The 23,335-nt window shown below is 42.3% G+C and overlaps 1 protein-coding gene across 2 annotated transcripts in view; it reads left to right on the top strand.

The window, feature by feature from the left end:
- CHN1 (chimerin 1) overlaps window positions 1–15,423 on the top strand; it is a 99,440-nt gene extending 84,017 nt beyond the window's left edge. For both annotated transcript variants that reach the window (XM_017837638.1, XM_017837645.1), the window contains exons 9-13: window positions 9,500–9,673; window positions 10,379–10,456; window positions 11,611–11,748; window positions 12,745–12,850; window positions 14,498–15,423. In XM_017837638.1, the coding sequence (XP_017693127.1) occupies window positions 9,500–9,673; window positions 10,379–10,456; window positions 11,611–11,748; window positions 12,745–12,850; window positions 14,498–14,669 (668 nt within the window). In that variant the 3' untranslated portion in view covers window positions 14,670–15,423. The remainder of the gene's footprint in view (window positions 1–9,499; window positions 9,674–10,378; window positions 10,457–11,610; window positions 11,749–12,744; window positions 12,851–14,497) is intronic.
- The last annotated feature ends 7,912 nt before the right edge of the window (window positions 15,424–23,335 follow it).

Below are 23,335 nucleotides of genomic sequence, written 5' to 3' on the forward strand. Positions count from 1 at the left end.
CCCTCAGCCCAGCAGGTCTGGTTGCTGCAGTGTGTCCTGCCTGGCTCACTTGTGGTTGAGGAGCAGAAGAGTCGGGCTTTCCCAAGGGCATGGGTTGCAGCTGACCCACCTGGCTTGTCCTCCCCTCACCACAAGGCTGGCTTTGAGCCAGTGGCCATCCTCAATGATAGCTTCCCAAGGGCTTCCCAGAGGATTTTATTCTCATAGGTTTCATACAAATCAGCATCTCGGCAGAGGAGAGGGACCCTGGGCAGAGCCCTGTGGAGGTGGAGATGGCAGGACAGGATCAGCAGTTCCCTGCTCTGCCTTGTCTGTGTCTCACTCCCAGCAGTGTCTGCCCATTCCTGCCAGCTGAGGCTGTGCAGGGCGGCCAAGCCAGAAGCTGTACAGACCTGGGCGTTTCGGAGGAACGTCGGAGGTACACAGACATATAGTGAGGGCCTGTGTAACCAGTGTTAATGTGCTGATGTGGAAGAGCTCAGGCTTGAGTGTTGTGAGTTTGGCTGAGTTTATGTGGTCTTACAGTGCTTTAAAAAAAAAGAAAAAGGTAATCATTTTGCTTCTGAACTGAGCTATTTTAATATGGAGACAATGAGGCACGGTAAACTAGGAGCCACATGAGGCCATTGCTTTTCAGAGTGGATTTGTACTCCAAAAAAATTACAGCTTTTAGCAGGACACAGCCTACTTGCATTCAGATGGAGTTCAATGCCACTCCAGGGAAATCCACAAAATCTGTTTGATGGTCTGTACAATCATTTTATTGGAAATACCTATGAGCAAAACTGTATGGATCACAGGAAGTTTTATACTTTTTAAAGCATCTGCTTTTTATAGCAAACAGTTGCACATCTCAAAAGGATTCTGTTGTGCAGAAGTGGTAAGTTTAACAAATAGAAATGGATTACAGCATGGACTGCTCTCGACCATTTTAAATCCTTTTCTCTGCAGAAGCACAAAAACATGCAAGAAGATAAGTGTGAGACAGTCCAAGACTGGACAACAAAGACAAATGTTACCCATTTCAGAAAGGAGGAGGAACTGGAAAAAACGGAGCTTATTTCTAATGGCTGATAGTTTATGTTACACAAACTAGGCCAATCCTTTGAAAAATAATAAACCAGAACTAAATGTTCATAACAGGACGCATGCCATAGCAACCAGAAGGATGCCTTAGCAACTTCAACTTGATTCATGCTTTGTTCCAGTCCAGTCCAGCATAGCTGAATGTGTCCCTCTCTGTCTTTTGGCAGAGCATGTTCAGTATCTTGTCAAGTTCAGTCCTGTATGATTAACCCCTGGAAAGTGGATTCTCCCTAGCTTATCCTTGTTCAAGATTTATGGCAGACAAAGGAGGAGGACCACATCTTTTCCTTCCATAAAGACGAGGTGTAAACATAGGCAGCACGTTGGACAGCTGGTGGATGATTATTAGTTGAAGTAAGAAGTTGGCTGCTATCTGGACTACAAGAGTTTGGGGATTAATACAAGCCACCAAACATGGGAAGAACTTCATTGTCTTCCAAAATTAAGACTTGGGGTGATGTCCAGGATCTGGATCTTGTAGGACATTAATTGGTGGACATAATATGTGGTCTGACTTCTGCTGAAGATATATCTAGCAGAAGAGGAATAGTTTCTTTTTCCTTAGATGTTATTCTCTCAAATTTGGTCTTTATTTCATCAACTTCTTTAAAGACAGATTTGCTTCCTTAGAGTGAATCCTTAAAATAAGCATCTGCCCTACTGCCTGAGGGTCATACTTCCAACTTTTGCATCCAAGCCACAGGCCCTTAAAAATTTTGTGATATGAAGGCTCATCTGTATGCAAGGAACCTGCCTTTTCTGATGACATGCTCCATCTCTAGTGTGCTTTTCTTCAGGCTTCTGCCATAAATAGAAATTACTGAAGAAGTATTTGAAATTATAATGCCACCACCTTGTGTGAACATTGAAGCTCAGTAGAAGCTAGTGAAGGCATAAGAGTTTGTCCCAGCTCAAAATTGAGTGCATGAACTTAGAAAAACATATTCTTAATTACATTTCTCCCATGTAAGGCTCCCCCATCCTCATGGGGCTCATCCTGTTGCCCAAAATGTGTTCAGAAGAGAAACTATTAACAATATTCAAAGAAAATTTGCAGATGTGCACCAAGGAGTTCATTCTGTGAATGATACGAGCATGTAACACCTGGTAACATTGACAAGAGAATAACGTGTGTTCTCAGAGACTAGAGCATTAATGGTGCTGTTAGTGTACTGCCCAAGTGGACTGGTAGACAAGTAGATTAGTAGATTTATTAAGCTGCTGCATGTGTCCAGCTCATCAGAACTCTCTAAGTCCTTGCTCTGTACCCTTTTGATTGTTGTCTTTAATGAATAAGCAATTTAATCAAAAGGTTTCTTTGGAACAGACTGGTTACAAAGCATTAATTAGCTTATCTTAAAAATAATTTTATTTAAATCTATTTCACTGGATGCTTTTGATAGTGTTTTGGGCTGCTCCTTGTAACACCTGGCAGCACAACCCTCTGAGGCTGTACAGGAAGCACCATTTCTGCTGCCTTTATAGATTTGCTCCAAACCATCTCAGCTTGCTACCCATGCACCACTTGCCTATCTTTTGCTTTCCTTGGAGCAAGTAACTTCTCACTGGACAACTGATAGAGATAAACTTGCAGCAAAACTATCAATGTGCAGGCAAGCAGCTGCCACTAGCTGAGCCCAAGCAATATTGCTGCCAGCCCTGAGCACAGTAAGCCCTGTGGTTCATTTTCAGAATTTTTAAAGTACAGTCTCAAAGCGGGATTGTTTTGTGAATGACTACTTAAGTGTTTAATTTCCCCATTTCATCCATTTCCTTCTCCAACAATTGAAAGATGTACAACTGGCCCATTTCCTTTGCTATTTTGTTTTGCCTTGCTATGAAATCTTTTGTGTTGGACAGCCCTGTGCTCCTCCATTGGTGTGTAAGGATGAAGGAGAGCACAAAGGAGCCTGTGCATCCCAAGGTGTTAGTTTTGTAGGCAGAATGCTCACGCTTTTAGTTCCTGGAAGACTGGCTGACAATCTTGTGACTTAAGTCAGCAAAGGGAAATGCAGAGTGGGCTCATCATGTTGCCCACTCTCAAGGTATTTTGGATGATAGTCATGAAAAGCTCCCGTTCTGCCCACACTTGTGCCTTAAAAACACATCCACAGTCCTTCTGAGATGTGCACCCAGAATCTGCTGGTTGTAGAATGCAGGGCACAGACGGTCAGCCCAGTATAGGCCAAAAGAGCAAAGCAATGCCACAGGGGTCAGGGCTGTGGGAAGGGTACTGTTTGAAGACCAGTCCCTGCCCACCCCCAGCAGGTGGTGATGCTGTTGGAGATGCGAGCTGCCTGACAGGCTGTTCCACCAGCTCAGGATCTGGTGGTGTTCCTGTGAGGAATGAGCTCCAGAATTTAAAATGCTAATCAGACAGAGCCGTTCCCATGGGGAAGCTCTTCTGGAGCTATATATTCTTGAAACTGTAAGTCCTAAAAGCAGCTTTATCTTCAAGCCCACGCAGACCTGGAAACTTTGAGCAAGCCAGCAGCCCATCAGGGGGGCTGCTGAGGTAGGCAGGTGTTGTGGCAGGAAACCAGGGAAGTTCTTGAACAAACTGACTCTGATCTTTCAAGACTTCCATAAAATCAAATCACTGCCACCAAACGTGTCCAGCTTTTGGAAGCACAGATATTATGTATTATTTTGATTTGAGATAAGGGGGAATTGGCTGGTTTCATGGGCTTTTATCCATTTTTCATAAGCTCTGATTTTTCTGTAGTTTTAGGTAATTTTGTTGCCAAGTAACTAGCTCCCTTCTAGAAATTCCATTCTTAGAATGATGTGCCCTGTAGTGCATGATATAGTGGTGTGGATGAAAGCAGGTTTTAGGGAGCAATTTTTGCTGTGGGGCTGCTTAATGAAGTGGCTTAAGACTGGTGGGACCAAGGTTGCTTCCAGATGTGCATCACACATTAACAAATAACACATATTTGAGGCAGTGTGGCAGCTCTAGTGTGGCCACCCAGGTTGCAACAGCTTTGCCAGGGAGGAGGAAGAGGGCAGACCTTCACAGCACCCTGCTGCATTCTGCTTGGAAGCACAAAAAGCAGCATGTGGGGCCAGTGGGGTTGCTGCGATCACTTGCTTGTTTGAATACTCTGCATCCCACAAAAACATTGCTTACTCTGCTACAGAAAAGAGCCTTAAATTATTAAAGAAAAGCTACTAGCTCATGAGTGATGTATGAGAGCAAATTCATTTCTAACCTGTTCACCCTTGCAAAAGTAACGATGCCAATACTCTGTGCTTGTGTACAGCCCATCATCTTCATGTGTCAGCTCACCAAATGTAAGGGTGTTACCTTGTCTGGTGGGTACTGCAGTGGACCAGCCCGAGGCAAGACAAGATGCCAGCACCCCATCTCCATGCTTCCCACTCTCCTTATGAGAGAGTGCCATAAACCTCTGAAGAGTCTTTTGGAACTTTTTGTGGGTGATGTAAATCTACCTTTTAGCTCTTAAAGCTGCTCTTCAGCTGTGATAGAATGCATCGATTTTCTTTGGGATAATTCAGAAATGTAATTAGAGTGATGTATGTAGCGTAAGGTATCATTCCAATGGAGCATGATCAGCAGCCATGTTAGCCAGTAAATCATAAACCAAAGGAAATCTAAAACTGATGGAAGTCAAATCAAACAGTACAACAAAAGGTGACAGCTAGGTATATTTTAGTCTCTGCAAATATTTATATTGTGTGCTCATGGGGCAGTATTAACGTACATATATCTTTTGGCTCTGCTCGGGCATTAATATGAACGTGTTATTTGTTCTTTCAGCCCAGTGGACTAACATCAGTATTAGCTGTTTCTAAAACATTACCAAACCTTTTCCTAGGCATCATAGGAAACTATTGTTAGGCTGGTTGTAAATTTAGTACCTCTCCTAGAAGTAATGTCACAGCTCACCTGAACTCCTAGATCAATATGCTGTTAAAGCCAGGGCAACTTAGCACAGACTTCTAAACCTGTCATCTAAAATTACTTTCTCCCCACCCCCCTTAAATTTCTAAACTTCCTATAAGCTCTTGAATTTATGACTGCACTGGGTTTGATCACATGTGGTGTATTTGAAAGTTGGCCACAGTATCACAGCACTGTAAAAAAGCAATAGTAAGAGTGACTTACAATTCCAGTTCTGAGAAATTATCTCTGTATGAGGTGAAATTCTAATTAACCAAAGAAGTTTTACTATTGACCTGCAAGGGCTCATGACTGCATCTTTTACATCTGTCCTATATTATTATAGCAGATGTATATATATCAGCAGATACAATGCTTTAGGGGGATTTTTCTGTAGCTCCTCACCAAGTTATATACCCAGCCAGCTCTTAAGTGCTGATGAACTTCTGTAAGAAATGGATAAGGTTCATGGTTACTTTAGATCCGGAGTAAAGCTGCTACACCAATTCGACTATTCTGGATTTGGTTTGACATAATGAAAAGTAAATAGACCCTCAGTTGGAAATTAAATTAATCCTTTTGGTCTTAATGAACTCAGCCAAATCATGAAGCTCATGTGTAAACAAGACATCACCGTGCAGCAGCACGCAGAGGAATTCAGAACTTGGCTTTCTTGTTCCTTCCTAGTTGGTTCTAAAATAATGGGGTTTGAAGCTTTCAATGCATCTGCAATGAGAACAGAGGACATTTTTTATCTAATAATATTCAATTTGCAGCATAATTCCTGTTTTTTAGTACTAACAAGTAAGCAGAGTATAGTTAAGTACAAAACTAGCAAATTCCCAGTGCTCTGTGGAGGGTAGGACTGACCTCCTGCCATAGCTTTCTACCTTGCTGGAGTTAGCAAGACATTATGCTTAGTTATCAACTGAACTAGGGACTAGTGACCAAGACATGGATGTTTTGCCTTTCATGAAATATTGTTAGTTGGGGATAGAGGCCCACTTTGTAGGAAGCACAGCATTGGTGAGTTTCAGCTGCTTTATTGGGAAAAATACAATTTTTCTTATGCAAATTCACTGAAATTTCATAGAAGTATTTACTGATGTGGAATTGCTAAAGTAAGATGGTTTCCTACGCTTACATAAGAGGCAAAAAGCCTTGGTTATTAGAAGGACACCACATAGCCCAATAATATTGAACATAATGCTCACACGTTTTCTAAACATTAAGTATCTGAAATATTTCTAGGTTTTAAATGTTTCTCAGGAGTGTTGGGAAGCCCTTAAGCAATGGGGTGGTACATAAAATCTAATCAAATGCAAAGGAAGAACAAAAGAGAGAGGAGAAAAGTTGACTTCTGCATTTGTAATTATTTTTCTGGTATTAATGAAGTCAGATCAAAAGCCCATCTGAATCTATGGGATTAGCAATAACACAATTATTGTCAGAAGCAAGGTTTTCACACTGAAAACATTTCTGTAAGTTAGAGATTTTAATGAATCGAAATTTTCTTGTATATAAATATAATTAGGATCATCTCAGTCAAGGCCATAATTGGTTTAAGTCAAGTGTAAGATACTTGGGAGTATGATTTTTTCTCTTTTTTTTGTATATTTTATTCTTAATTATCCTTGGATTCCCAGAAACATAACTCTGAGCTATATTGCTGTCTGTGTGAAGCAGCTAATTTGCACGCACAGAACCGTTCATGAGTCCTCATGAGTGTGGTGCTGCCATTCCAGTCTTGTAGACATCATTTTTGCCAGACATGCTAGAGAAGTTCATGCATTTTGGAAAAAGTGCTTTTTGCAGCAATTTTAGGAATTCTGTGTACAATAATTATATTTGCATTTGTAAATGCTGTTACTGAAAAGTTACAGTTTCAAAGTAAAGGAAGTCAAGAATTAAGATTTCCTATGTGGTCTCAGATTGCTTCCCTTGTGTGTGTGTTAAGATGTTGCCTCTAATTATTTGACTACTCATTATTTTTACTCCACAACTTCATCTATATTTTGAAAGCAGACTGCTTTAATAACACTTATTCAGAATTTTGTCTTCTTATTTTTAAAAGTGCTGGTCTTACTAATGACGGAGGATTCAAACCTTACACCAAAGATGAGTAATTTTTCCTCCACATTTCAGCAAACATTTAACGAATTTGTTTCTACAAGACCCAGAGGAGACAAGAACAGCTTCTCCTTGCCATGTTACAGCTGAAGTAGTGACACACTTAAAGGGCTCAGGTCACAAGTTTCCAGTGAATGTGGGTTCCCTATTTAAAGCACAGAGGGACTTGGTTTTTCAAAGTTCAGGCAAAATGTAGCACAGGGCATAGATATTTAAAGTGCAGGTGGAGCTCCCCTTGCCTGCGCTGGCTGGGGTGCTCAGAGTTTCGTTCCATGCCCAAGAACCATAGGCAGGGAGATGCTGGGCATGTACATGTTCACACACCTTCCAGTTTGGGGTCTTAGAGTGCTTGATTAAATGTGGGATTTAAATAAGTGCTCGGGTGAAAGCAAGACTGTTACTGTTTCTGCTCTGTCACCAATGAGATGACTTAGCAAACACTGAAGGAACCCGAGTGACCAAACTGCACTTCTCCACGCCTGGAGGGGCAGCAGTGGAGCCTGCCCGTGCCCGGGGCTCCCAGGCGGCCCACTGGGATGTGTTGCAGCTGAAGTGAGCCCAGAATAGGGCTGTGGGTCAGGGCAAGCCACCAAGGCTGCCCAGAGTGGGCCCCAAGGTACCCCCGGGAGTAACAGCATATTGGGTTGTATGGTTTTGCCCACAGAGGGGGTCGCAGCACAGAATCACAACCAGGAGGGAAATTCAGTGTTCTCATTCTCAGTTCCCTACGTGTACATTACCTTCTCCTCACAAGCAAGGGAGTTGCTCCTGCACAGAAATACCTAAAGAGAATTCTAATCAGCCATTTCATCTGATCAGGATCTGTGCAAGTTTTGACTGATTGAAGGTGACACACTGAACTTTAATTGCAACCAGAGGTTTCTAAGTGACAAATCTTGTTGCTTTACAGGCCTTTTAAGTAAACAAAGTGCTTTTAGCAGCAGGCTGCAGCAGACTTAGTGGAAATTAAACTTAGCCATGAATTCTAGGGTTTACTGTGTTAGAAAAAACTAAATCAAATAATCTGGAGCTTTAATGAAAATACAAATACTGGCAAAATCAACAGGAATGAAATACAAACAGAATCTCAATAGATACCCAGTACTGCAGTGGGAGAAGAAAGTACAGATTCTCATCAAGGCATTGATCCTTCAAGTTCCTACGTCCCTTAATCCTGCAGAAATCCAGGGCTCTCCAGATAGCAGTGCAGTGAGGTACAGAAATGCTTGCAGCACTGGAGTCCCGGTGTATATGGAGTGCCCAGCAGAGCATGCCAACCACCCTGACTGCGATGTGCTACCATTCTTGCCAGGTGCTGTTTCCTCACAAGCACCTGCATTGCGGAAGAGGAGAGATGGCAGCGAAAACGGAGTCACACAGGGCCAGTGCCTCAGGTCTGCTGCCTCATGGTGCTGATTGCAGTGTGGGCTTAGCTTCAGGGGTGCTGTATTGTTCTTCCCATCTTCACGGTATAATTGGTGGTGTTTTCCTAGATTTTTCCTTCCCAAACCCTGAACATTATATTCTTGGTGGGTTTTAGGCAGAAAAATATTTTCCTATACCCTGATCTCAATTAAGTTTCACTTAAACTAATTCTCATTCTCCATATGTTTACAATAAAGCTGTGGAGTTATTTGTTTGGTTTCTGGGGGTTTTTTAAATATTCCTAAGTAATTTTAAAGTAAAAAGAATAATTTTGGTGCCTTACAACTCTGTGTCAGAAACACTCTCTGAAATGCCATCAAAATTCCAGCCACTTTAACTTAGCAAAACCTTTTGTCAGCTGCTTGGTAGCAAGAAGTCACCAACCAGCATGGTGACCCCCATGTTTGTTTTACAGCTCCCCTCCAAACAGGGGAACAGGCGAGGGCTGCCATACCTGGCCAGAGCATAGGGGTCCCTGAAGGGGTTCAGGTCTTGGCATTGCCTTGCCAGCACACACTGCAGAGAGGTTGTAGCCTGATTGTAACTCAGTCCCTACCTTCATCTCCCCCAGGAGATGTCCAAAGTGTCAGAGTCCAGGACTACATTGAAGATAGAAGTGTTAGGAAATCCCCAGTAACTTGGGAAGAGAGTCTATGTCATGACAGCAATGTATGTAATAGTTGTGGGGAGCCCTAGCTCCTCATTCGAAAAACCATATGGAAAGTTTGTCACTTTGTGTTAGACCTTCTAGGGGTAGAAAAACGTCTCGGGTAGGAAATCCTTACTTCAGGGCTATCCCTGCCTCACACATTTGATGGTTAAGGGCCCTCAACAGAAGTAACAGTTGTGAGCTGAGGTCAGACCCTGCAGGAGCCGTTCGTACTCCACAGTCCTGACCTTGGGATACATTTTTACCGAACACCAGCCTAATCATATTTTCATTTTTTCCCTCAGATTGTGGTTTAAACGTGCACAAGCAGTGTTCCAAGATGGTCCCAAATGACTGCAAGCCAGACCTGAAGCATGTCAAAAAAGTGTACAGCTGTGACCTTACCACACTAGTAAAAGCACACTTCACTAAGAGACCAATGGTAGTAGACATGTGCATTAGGGAAATTGAATCTAGAGGTAAGGCATCGTTAATGGACTTCTGTTGCTTTGCTGATAATCCATTTAGATTGATCTGGGTCATCTGGGTTTCTGCTGAATGTATGATTGTTCAAAACAGATTTGCACAAGACATTTTATGACTGCCAATTACCCTGCACAGCTAATATTATACTTTGCATTATTTCATGGTTCATACCCATTTATAATTTTTATAGATTCTGCTAGAAATTGCTTAATAGACAGTTACTGCTTCATAGTTATATATTGGCACCTAACTTTCCAGTAATATATTTATTAAAAAAATTAAGTGAATGTGGTAAAACAAAGGCAGTTAGAATTGTTGTGTTCCCTCTTGCTTATTCCCCATATCCACACTGAGTGTCCTTTTCTAGAATTAGCATATTTGTTTTCATTCTGAAATAATGACCAATCATCAAGTATGTTAATCTCAGTTATTTTTAAATCAGTTGTAATTGGTTTAATATGTTTCTTCAGCTCTGAAATCATTTGCGTAAACATAATTTAGTGCTGCTATAACAAGACAGCTACTGCAAGGGTCAAGGTTAAAAACCCAGGGTAAGGTTTCATTCTAGAGGAAAAACCTGATAAGGCTTTTAAAACATGCCTGCTTTTTCTGCCTTAAATGAAAAACCTGGCAAGAACGTGGGTAGAAGGAAACTAAAATTAAGACTAATTTTAATATTGTTAAAATGTTCATTGCAGGTCTTAATTCCGAAGGACTATACAGAGTCTCGGGATTTAGTGATCTTATCGAAGATGTCAAAATGGCATTTGACAGAGGTACAGCCTTTCCTGCATGCTGGAACTTTGTGGTGATGTATTAAATATACACAGCCTGTGTCTCATGCTCCACTGCATCAGTGGTCTGAAGGAGTCCGACGGCTGTGCTGGCAGGAGGGGAGACTCCCCGTCAGAAAAGCATATCAGCTTCACTGTGGCCTTTATTACAAAAAATCTACTTTTCTCCTTCCATCAGTATCTGTGCTCCAGTAACCATGTGTGTAGGAAAGGACAGAGCTTTCTGAACTACTGCCCTAGTTTGCAAGTAAAACTACGCTCAGAGGGCTGGGGGAGGGATAGAGGGTAAGCGGTGAACTGCCTTAAGAGGGCTGTGCAACTTAAATCCATCTTTCTGGATGAAAGCTCCAAAATAATAAGATGAATGCAATAGTGCAAACAAAGTTTGAATTATTACAGACTAAAAGGAGGTCAGTGAGAACAAACTCTTCTCTCTGAGAAAAGGCAGTGGGAACATTAAAAGCTTTCCAGCTGCAGTCCCCCTATCCCAATAGAAATCAAGGCCAAAATCTGTACTGGAAACTCTCTTTCCTGTTTCTCTGGAGGACTGGACCTATTCAGACAACATCTGTCTCCTCTGCAGTGTTAGCAGGGTGGGGATGTACTGGGGAAGCCAAGTTCTCGATCTGTATCCGCTGCAGTCCAGAGTAGGTAGTATGTTGTAGCTAAATGGTGAACACATGTTTTTCCTATAAAAATGGGGGGCTGTGGACAAAGTTGGATTTCTGTCTTTTGCTTTTTTCCCCAGACTCCCCTGATTTTTCATTCGGTGCTGACAAATGTGTTGTTTGGCAACACAGTGTTTTCAGAAATGCCTAAATGTCCACACGTTAATACAAGACGAATTCTGCTAGATCAGGCAGGCAAGTTTGTAGAAAAAAATCCAACAAACTGTATTTTTTAGTAATTATCTGAAACAAAGAAAGGATATGTTTCTTTATAAAATGCTTGAGGTTTTCACCCTGAAATGATGAAATTCACAATCCAGTTAACTCTGTTATACTTCTAAAAACCGAAATCTGTAGTCATGTCTGTTTCAGTAATGTTTGCTTAACAAAGTTATTATTTTTCTTTTGAATGCTGTTTACATCTGTTTACATTTCCAAGGCTTTAATGTCAGTGCCTTCTCCACACAGATGGAGAAAAAGCTGATATTTCTGTGAATATGTATGAAGATATCAATATTATCACTGGTGCACTTAAACTGTACTTCAGGGATTTGCCAATTCCACTCATCACGTATGATGCCTACCCAAAGTTTATAGAGTCTGCAAGTAAGTATAACACATTTTGCTTCTGCTTTTCATTCTCCTTTTCTTCTCCTTTTTGTGCTGTACTGTCCTATTAATTTAATAGCTGTTCCATCAGCCCTTACCCTGCATGCCCTATTTAGTAAGGATTGCAGGAGTAGATATGCACTGCACATTACGATCTGACTGTGTGATGCTACGTGATCGTGGTTACATTTTTCTTTGCCTTTGTCACCAGGAATGCTTCCTTTTAATCACACGTGGATTACATCACTTGTGCGCCTTGCATGAATCCCTGGTACTTGAGAGTGTTATTTAAAGTCTGTTGGGCGCATGTTGCCAATAAGAAGGTGATTTATGGAAATGTTTAGAAATAAGATGTCATTTGTTTCTGGAGTTGTCCATTTTGAGTGTTTTCATAACCTGATAAGCACTCATCCTAAGGCCACCTTTGGGGCTAGCCTTGCAGAAAGTGGGTCTGCAAGCACAGCAGTAAGTCCAGCTGGAACATCTCTCCCGAACATCCTGGCTGCCTGAAGCATCTCTGCAATGTAGTAGTCACACCAGCCGCACCTGGAAAGGTGTGAAGTAGCTGTGGGTAGAAAACAAGGGCTGGATGCTGGCCTTACTGCTCCTCTGGAGAAGGTTCTTTCCAAGTAGTATGGAGACAGCCAAAGGCACAGATGGCAAAGTTCCCAGTACCTTGTACTCTCCCAGAGTTGCACCTGTAGATTATTTGTGCAGAAATAGTCCAGTCAGCAAGGATTGCTGGAGGAATTTTTTTAGTAGGCTGCAGGGAATCTTTCAGTGGAGTGCAGTTTGCTTTGGGGAGTTTTCTTTGTCCAAAACTAGTCACATCCTGATGGTGCTCTGAGCACCATTTTGGGCAGGCAAATCCTCTGCTATGAGTAATCCAGCAGAGCTGTGAGACCCTGTCTTCTGTGCAGGCGACCAGTTGTTGCCTTTCTGTGTGTGAATTCTGGCTGTACATGTGGTGACAGTTGAGCATCTGTGTTTCAGAAACCACCGATCCGGATGAACAGCTGGAAATTCTCCATGAGGCGTTGAAGCTGCTGCCGCCTGCACACTGTGAAACATTACGATATCTCATGGCACATCTGAAGAGGTAGGTGGAATAGCTGGAAAGAACTCTAAGCCAAACTCATTTTTAGCAATCAGTCCATGTTAGCACCTCCCAAAAAGTCTGGTCAAGGCCCACCAAATCCTTTGGAGGGACTGTGGCAGGGAGTGGTAGTGTGCACAACAGCAAATACTCATACACGGGGGTTTACCTGTCTTAAAGCACTTGAAGGAAATAAGTAAAAAAACACCACAGTGTTGAAACAGAAAAGTCATCTGCCTAACAAATGTGTTCTATATTTAAGGTTACAGTGAATATTTACAGTAAAAAAGCCATTCGTACCTCTGGGAGTGATAAGTCACTCCCTGGTCAAGAGACTAATACAGCTTAATGGTTATAGACTGGTGTCTTTTTCTGCTAAATCTCATCTACCCTTGAGATTCCTGACACCCTAAAAAGCATGTCAGGCACTAGGCTTGAGCTGATTAGGGAAAGTGTTAATTGGACCTCCAGCCACGTGTCCAGTGAGCTCTGCCTCGGCACTGTGGAGCCTCTTGTTCTACCTGCCACCTTCTCAAAACTGTAGGAGCATAAGTTCTGTGCGAGGTTTCTCCTGCTCCCCAAGACATGAATGAAGTTGGTTAGTAGGCTGAAAAATTGTTAAAGAGAGTCTGACAGATGAATATCCAGTACAACAGCACAGATTCTATTTCATTCAGGAAAGCAGGGGGGAAAAAATTGATGTGGCATGTTAGAGTATCCATTTTAGTTTCTTGAGTAACATGAACTTATTATCAATATTAAGAATCATTCCTTTTCCTTAGAAAAATACTTTATTTTAAGCTCTCTTCTGCTTTTTTCTTTTTGTAGTTCTTCTGCAAGTAGGAATATGTTGACTCTGCTGAGTGCCTCAGGCAAAATTCAGCTACTGCGTTTCTGCCTGATTTGTCCATTTATTTCAATGACATTTCTAACAAGTGTTTTAGAATGGACACAAGGATGAGAGACATGAGAACAAAAAAACACACCTTACAGCTTGTGAAGTGTGAAGAAAATTTTTCCTCACCCTGTTCAAGAGTAGCTGTTGCTGCTCCATTTAGCAAGTTCCTTTTGTGCATCATATTTCTGGTATAGGTGAATGATAAGGCAGAAGGGTGAGAAAATTCAGTCTTTTTAAACTTTTTAATTCTTTTGCTAAAAGAAGCTGTGAGCTGTTGTCTTGCTGCTGAATTCAGGTAATCAGACAATCAGGTAATCAGGTAATCTGGAGTATTTACAGACTGGAGACACGGCAGCTTGGTAATATCATCTGACTTTTTAAATAAAAGTTAAGGCAGAAAAGGAAAAATGGAAGAAAAACCTTGAGGTTTTATTTTTTGTATACCAAAGGATTTGTTCATGCAATGCAAGTGAGCACAGTCTGTGTGCATGGCAGGAGGACAGAGACACTGACACCACAAACCCACACAGCATTTGCTTTCACTCAGTTCTGAGTGTTTCACCTGTCACTCCCATATGTGACCTGCTGGAAATGGCAGTCTCTCCTTGGGGAAGGGCACACATTCCTTTCCGTGGGAAAAGGCGCACATTTCTGTCCGGTTTTCTTGGTTTTCAAGCGTATATAGGCATAGTTTGGCACAAAAGAAATGTGAAAATCACTTTTTTTTTTTTTTTTTTTTTTTTTTTTTACAGAGTAACACTCCATGAAAAGGAAAATCTGATGAGTGCAGAGAACCTGGGCATAGTTTTTGGACCAACTCTTATGAGAGCGCCAGAGCTGGATGCGATGGCGGCATTGAATGACATCCGTTATCAGAGACTTGTGGTGGAGATGCTTATAAAAAATGAAGACATTTTATTTTGAATATTTTGGGGGTTTTGTAATAAAAAAGGAAGCAACAGTGTTCTATGGATGAAGGAATATTTTAAAGTCATTTAATGGCTCTTGTCACTGAATTCCATATTTGCTAGAGCTTTTGGTGTATTCAGGATAAAAATGAAGGAACTCTTTGTCGTTTCTGTAGTGCCATTCAGCTGATGTTGAAAAAGGTTAACACATACTTTCCAGTACTAGTAATCATGGGTGTTTATCATGGTAAAATAAAAAACAAAAAGCCTAAAGCTAGTGCATGATTTGCTCCCTGTTCTCCCTGTTCTGGTGAGACTCATTCCATGAAGAAAACAACTGAACTGGTGCAGCATCTTTGTTCTGGATAGTTTGTGATTGTAATTCAGCATGTTTCTCCGTGTAAACCTGTTGTGAATTTGCTTTTTTGTTCTATGTAATTGGTTTCTGATACTAAAAAGAAGGCCAACTTATGTGAAATGGAGCCTCTGGCTATTTATTGACATTTTATATTATTCTCTTCCACTTTTGGGACTGATTTCTTCTTGGGTTTCTTTCCATTTTTCATCGTATAGTAATTTGTTTTTATCAGAAACAAAGTTGTACTTTAAATGTTACTTTAAGTAATTCTCAATTATGTTTATGGTGGTTGCAGTGAAATCTGCAATGCTGAACAGTGTTCCTTTATTATTATTGCTATTTCAATTGTAATTTTGTATTTTTATCTGGCATGCATATATTAATTTATTAAATTTTGCTTTTAGAACTCTAACATTAAGCTATTTATTTTTACTTAATGAACATATTTCAAAAATACCACTTGTTTCATTTTTTACATTGGCACTTTAATCCCAAACAACCTCTAACTTTAAAGCAGTGAGTTAGACTTTTACCAGTCTTGACAAGACCATTCTGATCTAAATACTTTGAAGCCTGACACTTTGCTAAGGTTCCCACAAATTCCTTGCTGCTATGAAAAATCCTTTCTTCATTGTCCAAGATGCCTTTCAAAAATGCTTCAAAACTCTTAAATAAACCAAAAAAATATTGTCAAACCATCTACTTCCTATTTTATATGTATTGTTATGATTACCTATATGAACTGGAATTGCAGTTTACAAATACACAATTGTAGCTGCCCAGAGTAGAGAGATACACCACTGAATTTCAAATGCAGATACACCCCAGAACATTTGCTTTGTACTTCAAACATTCAGCTCTGGTGCAAACACTTAGCCTGCCCTGCAAACATCATCTGGATCAGGAGGAGAAGGACAAGGAATAATCCCCTAGAGATCACAACCAGCTGTGTTCCCTCCTGTTAGTAATAAAGTGTCTCCATCCATTCCCCTTCCTGCCTGCCTGGCTAGGAGAGGAAAGGAGAGAAAGTGGCTCTTCTGCAGGTCCCCTGGAAGTGGGGAATGAAGGATCCCAGGAAAAAAAGAGTGAAGCTGGAGCTGTACACTGGTAAGCATGTGGGAAATGCTGCTCTGGGCTGGGGCCTGCTGGGGAGGCAGAGTGGAGGAGATTTTGAGAGAATCTATAGTGTCAGGGGTTTTTTTTGCAACCTTATGTAGTACTAAAAGTGACTTGCTGCTACAACTCCTGTATTAGTGCACATTACCACTTTATTTATCCCAGTCAACTGACACAGATGGAAGAACTTATGTCTCCAACCATAGCCTTGCCTTCCCCCCAGCCCAAAAAGTGGCCCATACGCCTCTCAGTCACATCTGCCTTGCACTCTCCTGCAGCCAAACATTCACGCTACCTTGTTCCAAACCAACATACTGTTGCCTTGATAGTATGTGATGCATTTCCTCACTCCTGTTTTGCCCAGTGGTCCTGCATATCCTGCTCCTCAGACCCTCCATTGCTCCTGCCTTCCCTTCAAGATGCCTCACAGTGGCTGACCCTTTGCAATGTCCTGTCACTGCAATCAGCTCTCAGTTCCTTGCCATGGCAGCACTCTAATGTCATTGGGTCTGTGATCAGGAGATGGGATTTTTTTTCCTAAATGATGCTGGTGGGGTTTTGTATGCACATGTTGCACTGCAGCGTTTGCATTACCTGTTATGTGCTTGTCCTGACACCTGGTACCATCACAGCCAGCTGTGGCAGAAGCATCCTCTTCCCAAAGCACTGAGCAGTAGCTGACACGGGGCAGGGGCAGAGAAGGGCATGGCTCTGCCACAGCAGCTCTAGCTGTGTGGTGGCACTGTCTGCCCTCAGCTTATCTGAGCAAAAGGCATCTGCTGTTCTCCAGCACTGTGCAAGCAAACCTGAACTAGGTAGCTGTAGTCCCACTTCTAAATTCTATGTAGTAAATGGCAGTAATTAAGATAATTACCACTTCTTCTGGTGTGAAGTATCCGTCTCGGTGCAACAGCAGGCAGGTGCTGCTGATGGTAAGAGCTGCTCCCCTTGCTTTGCTAAAGGTGCTTTCAACTGCATTTGGAAGTAGTGATGGCCACTGAGAGGTGCGAAGCTGGATCAGAGAGAAAACACCCAAAAGGGTAAGCACAGATTTGCTCTGGGGATAGTCAATGCACACGGGGCAAACAAGGTTTATTAGCTACTACCAAGCACCCATCTTCTGCTGGAGATGACTTCTTTCAAGCAGAGTTTAACAAGGAATTATAATAATGGAAGTTCCTGCAGGAAAGGAGAAAGCCTAAATAGGAACCCACTACTGGGGGAGGGGGGGTAACCAAACCAAACACCAAAGCAAGCAAACGGTCCACAACCCCCCCACACCCAAAAGTAAACAAAAACACCCACCAAAGACCCAGCTCAAGAAACGTAACTTCTCCTGGAAGCCTGTACATTCCTACCTTAATGAGCAGTAGGTGCAGGAGCTCAGGGATCAGGCAGCCGGACCCCTGCTGTGATTAGCACACTTTATTTTCCCTGAGGAAAGCTTCAGAATGTGTTTGACACCAAATAATCTCAATATTCAACTAACGAAGGCTGGCAGTGTTTGCTAACCACCCTGTTCACCCTGCATGGAACAGAACTGCCCCCACAGAGTGCACGTCTCTTGGGTTCAAGTATATGGGTCATGTGCTGTGTTAGGGGCAGGAATGTGGAATTGAGGACCCCAACAATCAATGAAGTACTTGCTTGATTTGGAATCACAGGAATCAATATCCAGTGACTATTTTTTTATTCCCATGAAGTGTGTAGGCAAAGCCTCCATTTTAATCTTGTTTTTGTTACCGTTGGAATGAAACTGATCTTTCCTGATGGGTAATCATTAAAACAGGTAGTACAGAAATAAATGTTGTCTTTGCAGTGAATTTGATACTTCTTTTTGCTAATCAGGAAGATATTTCCCATGGGCATATAGGCAATTACATGATTTAAGTTTCATTTATTCAATTTTTTAATTAAACACGGAAATCTGGTATTTTTACTATTTGTATTAGTTAAGTGACAACACAACAAATAATCTAGGTCATAAGAAGCGAAGGCTATCACTAAGTTGATTTGTTCTCCGAAGGAATTTATTTCCATGATAAATATGTGTTGTCTCCAGTGCCAAGGGATAGGTGTGGGCAGGTCAGGGTGAGGCTGGGCGGAGGAACCAACTCGCTGGCAACATCTTATCACAGGGCAGTTGGCACAGTGAAAAAGATGAGAAAGAAGGGATTAAACTGTGGCAACCTTCTTCCTTGGACTTCTAAGGAAGAAATGAAGGGCACTGGCAAGACACATGAGTTGTCAGCAGTCAAGGAATTTGCACAGACCATGAGGGAAAGCAAGTCCTCACCAAGGATAAAGAAAGGCAAAATTATTAAAAATTATGGAGGCAGTGAGTAAGTGTTAAAATTTATGTCAAAAAAATTAAATATCAGAAATATTGGAGAGGGAAAGCTATATTGGACAGTGTTTGGGGACATAATTAGGAGCTTTAGGATAAAAAGGGAAAAAGGGAAGAAATTTTGCAGCAATTTCAGGAAAATATCCCAGCACTGAATTAATCCAGTGGTTCAGCACACGGTTGACTGGGCCCAGCCTCTGAAACTCCATGCAAAAGATGTCCCAGCTGGCAGCAGGCTGGCACGGAGTGCCTTGGTTCCGGGCTCCCTCCCTGTGAGCCCACAGAGTGCATGGCAGCCTGGCATGTAGCAGCGCACCGGACCCGCTCTGCATGGCATGTGTGCCCCATGGACCTGGTCTGGGTGCAGGGCTCCTTTCCTGGATGGGGCCACATCTGCCTCCAGCTCCCCACTGGAGGGATGTGTCACTGTCCCCATTTCAGACTGCAGAGCAGAAGGAAAATGCTGTGTGCTGAGGCACACAGGAGGGGAACCTTTGGCGAGGCTTTAGGAGACCTCTGTGATGAGAGAAGCAAGCTGCCATTTGAAACATGAACTTCTGCTAATGTCAGGTTAGCTGACAGGATGGAAAAGCCTGTTAATTGTGATTTTATGCAATACCAAACTTTTCCTGTCCTTCCCCCTCCAATGGCAAAGGAAGAAAAAAAGGCTTCTAAAAGGCATATATGATATACTTGCTCTGTTCCTGACCTAATTTTTGCATGCTGATGAATGTTCTGCAATGTTTTTATTATAGCTATAATTATATCGCAATAAGGGGAAAAAACATTTAGTGAACCTAGCAATCATGGGTTTCTTTTTTAGTCATGCAAAATTACTGCTTAGCAACTACACCTCAGCCCTAGAAAGCTTATGTAATGCATGAGGAGGAGAGTTAGGACATGTATTCTGGTTTAAAGCAACTGCTGAGCAAACCATGTAAGACAAGAGTGCCTTCTGCTTTGGCCACTCCTGCTGGCAGGAGTGTGCCTGACAGTGGGTCATGAGAAGTTGGTTGAGGGGCTTGGTACTGTACCTCCAGCAAACCTCCCCAGGGTGTCCTCTCTGCAGCACTGGGCTGATTGTCACTGTGAGCTCCACCTCCAGCTGAATCCCAGGACCCCAGACTGATGTGCAGAGAGGAGGAAGCCTTACATATGCATTGAGGGGTCCAACTCTCCTTCAGTTGTTAGCACACTCTTCATCTGCCTTGGTCGTGGACATTTGGGGTTATATATATATATATATATATTTGGAGAACACTCCAGAGCCCTTGCATAAACTGATCAGTTCTTCATACTGGCCTAATTGTCTCTCTCCATAATGTGAGCTGCACCATAGAGATACTCTTCTTGATGTTGCCTTCTATAGTTCAGTTTGGACAGCATGGTTCAATTAAATTATCTGATGTGTGTTGCTGGTTTCATGGTCAGAATAGCATTTTTATTTTTTTGATCTCTCCTAAGAGTGATGTCAGTAAGCTGCTAAAAGAACTTGGTTAAAAGGTTTTAGTTAGATGTCCTCTCCTATTTTACATGTATTCTGTCTCAAGGACATATGTAGCTCCTTACATTACTCAGGTCTTTATCAGTACTCTGCCTTGGTGGATTGGAGCAAATGGTTCTTAGGCCTCTGGGAGCCTTTGATTAATGTATTTCCTGAGGCAATTAGGCATTGTTTTGAAAAATACATTTGGCAGCCAACCAGGATTTATTTTCAAGCACTGTGTTGCCTGTAATTTCTCTTTCTTCCTATCAAGCCTAGAGATTGAATGCTAAGCTTTTTCTCTTTGCCTCTTTTTTTTTTGTCTTATTACTAACTGTGTCACTAATGCAAATAGGATTCTCTAAACTATTAAAATTACTCATTTTGTAGATTAATATTCTTAAAGTGGTGTATCCTAAAGCTTGCTTGAAGGATCGCTCACTAAACTCAAAAGAACTCATGTTTTCCAGCATTGTGATGCTGGACATACGCTGTTTGTACCATACAACACCTCTCACATGACATCTTCCACTAAACTGCTGTACACTGAGATTGCTGTAAGGTGAGTTGTCCTGCACCATGGTGGTGGTGTCTAAGATACCTCACAAAAAGAGAGGTTCAAAGCCCAGCTGAGCATTTTTATTAAAAGTAGGCGGAGGCAAATGATGAAATACACATGAAGGGGGGGCTGTTGCAAGGTGAGTTGCACTGACACTTGCAAATCACTTCCTCACAGAAAACTGTGAACTTCTCCTGGAAGTACTTCCCCAGTCCACACATAATCTTGTCTTATGAAGAAAAGGCATAATTTCCAGTTTTGTTACAGTACAGCAGATACATTGGTTTTAAATTTTGTTAAAAATCCCCACACCCCAATAGTCTACGTGCAGCAATCCAGATGCTCACTATTCTTAATAATTTCAAATATGGTACAATGCTGAGTCCCTACAGCTCCTTTGTACCCCCTCATTGGAGGAAGAGTTCTGGCCTGCCTGTGGCTTACTTTGAAGTTCTCTCTCTGTACCATAAAGGGTTGGTCTGAAGTTACAGCAAAGAAGTGGCTTGTCATTGCCTGGTGAGGATATTGGCAGCACAGGAGGCTAAAGAAAAAGCTGGAGGTACTGCCATGGAAAGTGTGGACTGGCTTGTTCCGTGATCTGTGTCCATCCTTGGTTTGGAAGTGTCTCCCAGCATCAGGAGGGATCTGACATTCTCCCTCTCTTGCACTGGTGGGAGAGAAAACCCCACTAATGTTCCCTTTTTCAACTGCAGCTCTGATGTCAGAGTTAGCCTCATTCCTAAGGCATTGTGTCAGTTTGCTAATAGTGTTAGTTAAGAATGAGGCTCTTGGTGCTGTCATAACCTTCCTGGAGAGCCAGTAGTCAGTGAGCAGCCTTCCCAATACCCATCCCAGTATATCACCAGTGACCTACAATTGCAGGGGACACAGAAAGAGAAAAAAGGAAAGATATCGTAAAGTCTTCAGAACTGACCCCAGAAAATAGTCATATGGAATATTCTCTTCTTAATGAAGACAGTATGGTTGGGCTGGATGTTGTAATGGAATAATGTGTATCACATGGACACTGCTAAGCTGCTCACACCACGAAGCCACTTGCCGTGCTGCACTGGGAGCTTTTATGTGTGAACGCAGGCTGTGTGCAAACTCCAGGGCTGTGTGACAAGTCAGCATAGATGTGGCTTTTGTCTGCTAGGAGGATGAATTTCACAATTAGGCTAATCTGGAGACTAGGCTTTGTTAAGAATCGTTAAACTGGAAGTCTCTGTTCCAATGCCAGTTTCTCTTAAGCGACTGTTCCTCTCGTTCCTGCATGGCTTGGGTTACACTCACATTGCTCCCCTCGCTGTGCTGTGTGTTTACCAAGATATTTCCCAAACTGCCCTGAGTGTGGTGTTTTGAATTCATGCCAAATCCCAAATATTGGTGAACAGGGAAACCTGGAATTTGGCTTCATGTGCAATTCCAAGTACAAAGTCCTGGGGCTGTCAGAGGAGTGGGAACCAGCCCCTGATTCATGCCCGGTGTGCAGTCCCACTCACGTGTGCCTCGCCACTGCCAGCCCCCACCCCTCCTGCAGCGACCCAGTTATCACTTGGAAGGTATTTCTGGAGTTTAGGGTATATATTTTTTCTGGTTTATCAGTTATAAACACAAACTTGCAAGTTCCCTATTGTCCAACACAAGAGGAACATGGTAAAGATCTTACAGGCTGCCAAAAAGGCAAAATAAACTTTGTATGACAGGTGAGAGCTACACACCAGAAGTCAGTATTTTCCACTAATTACCAAGAAAATGCTGTGTGTGCTGGCAAATATCCCAGTGTAAGCAATAAAAGCGAGTATTTGCCGTGAGGTCAGTCCCGGGTAAAGCACACATCAACAAATCCAAGTGTGTCATGTGCAGGAATAGAAATCTGTCCCTGGGAGCTAATGGACAGCATGGTTAGAGGGTGGCGTTTCCTGCTTTAAAACGCTGTGATGGCTTAGCACAGTGAGGTAGATGTTGACTTTCTAAAAGCAAACACTGCAGCCCCAGGTGAGAGGGATGCATCACAGAGATCTGTGTTAAGTGTTTTCTAGGATCAGTGAGGGCTTATGGAGGGGAAGCACCATGTGTGAAGGGAGAGTGCTCTGCCACTCAACCTACTAGCAGAATTAAAAATAAACTTGTTTCTATGTGTTTATCCAGATAATACTGGCAATGACAGAACCTGCACCTCGAAGCTAGATGTCATGGGGTTCTCGCAGGGTTACAGAGGTGTTTTCAGGATCACAAAAGTTTATCCTAGTTGCACTTACTGCAGGTGTGATGTGGGGTGGTTTAGCATGTCTGCCTCTCACCACAGTGTAGGCACCCTATGGGGAGCAGATGACATCCAGATGGATGTTTGTGCTCTCATTCTGTAGCTGGGGTTATGTGGGGAATGTGCTGTGGGGTGCTCCATGTTACAGGAGTTAATTGCCTTTGTATTTTGGAGTGATGACATTGCGAAAGGGTTGTAGTCAATTATATCCTTGTGGGCCAGCAATCATAGAACAGTCTGTGTCAGTTAATCCATGCAGCAGTTTTTAAGCATTAAAACATACTTCCCACATTGCCAGCTCTTCTTTCCACTGACTGTTTAGTGGAGCACCCCTCAAAATGTCTTCAGGAAAACTCTGAGCTGTGTAATACTGGCCAAAACATGTCAGACCTCATGGGAGCTGAACAAGCAGCTTGCTTTCATGTAAAGCTAAACTTGAACAGTCTGCCCTGCAGTTACTCCAATGGAGAATCATCTGCCTTTAGAAACAGATAGGTGTATTTGAGCAGATAAATGTTAGCATCCAGAGAAATATTTCAGGCTAAATACTGCC

Source organism: Lepidothrix coronata, unplaced genomic scaffold (assembly GCF_001604755.1).
Source record: "Lepidothrix coronata isolate B3197 unplaced genomic scaffold, Lepidothrix_coronata-1.0 Scaffold7, whole genome shotgun sequence".
Taxonomy (NCBI): Eukaryota; Metazoa; Chordata; class Aves; order Passeriformes; family Pipridae; genus Lepidothrix; species Lepidothrix coronata.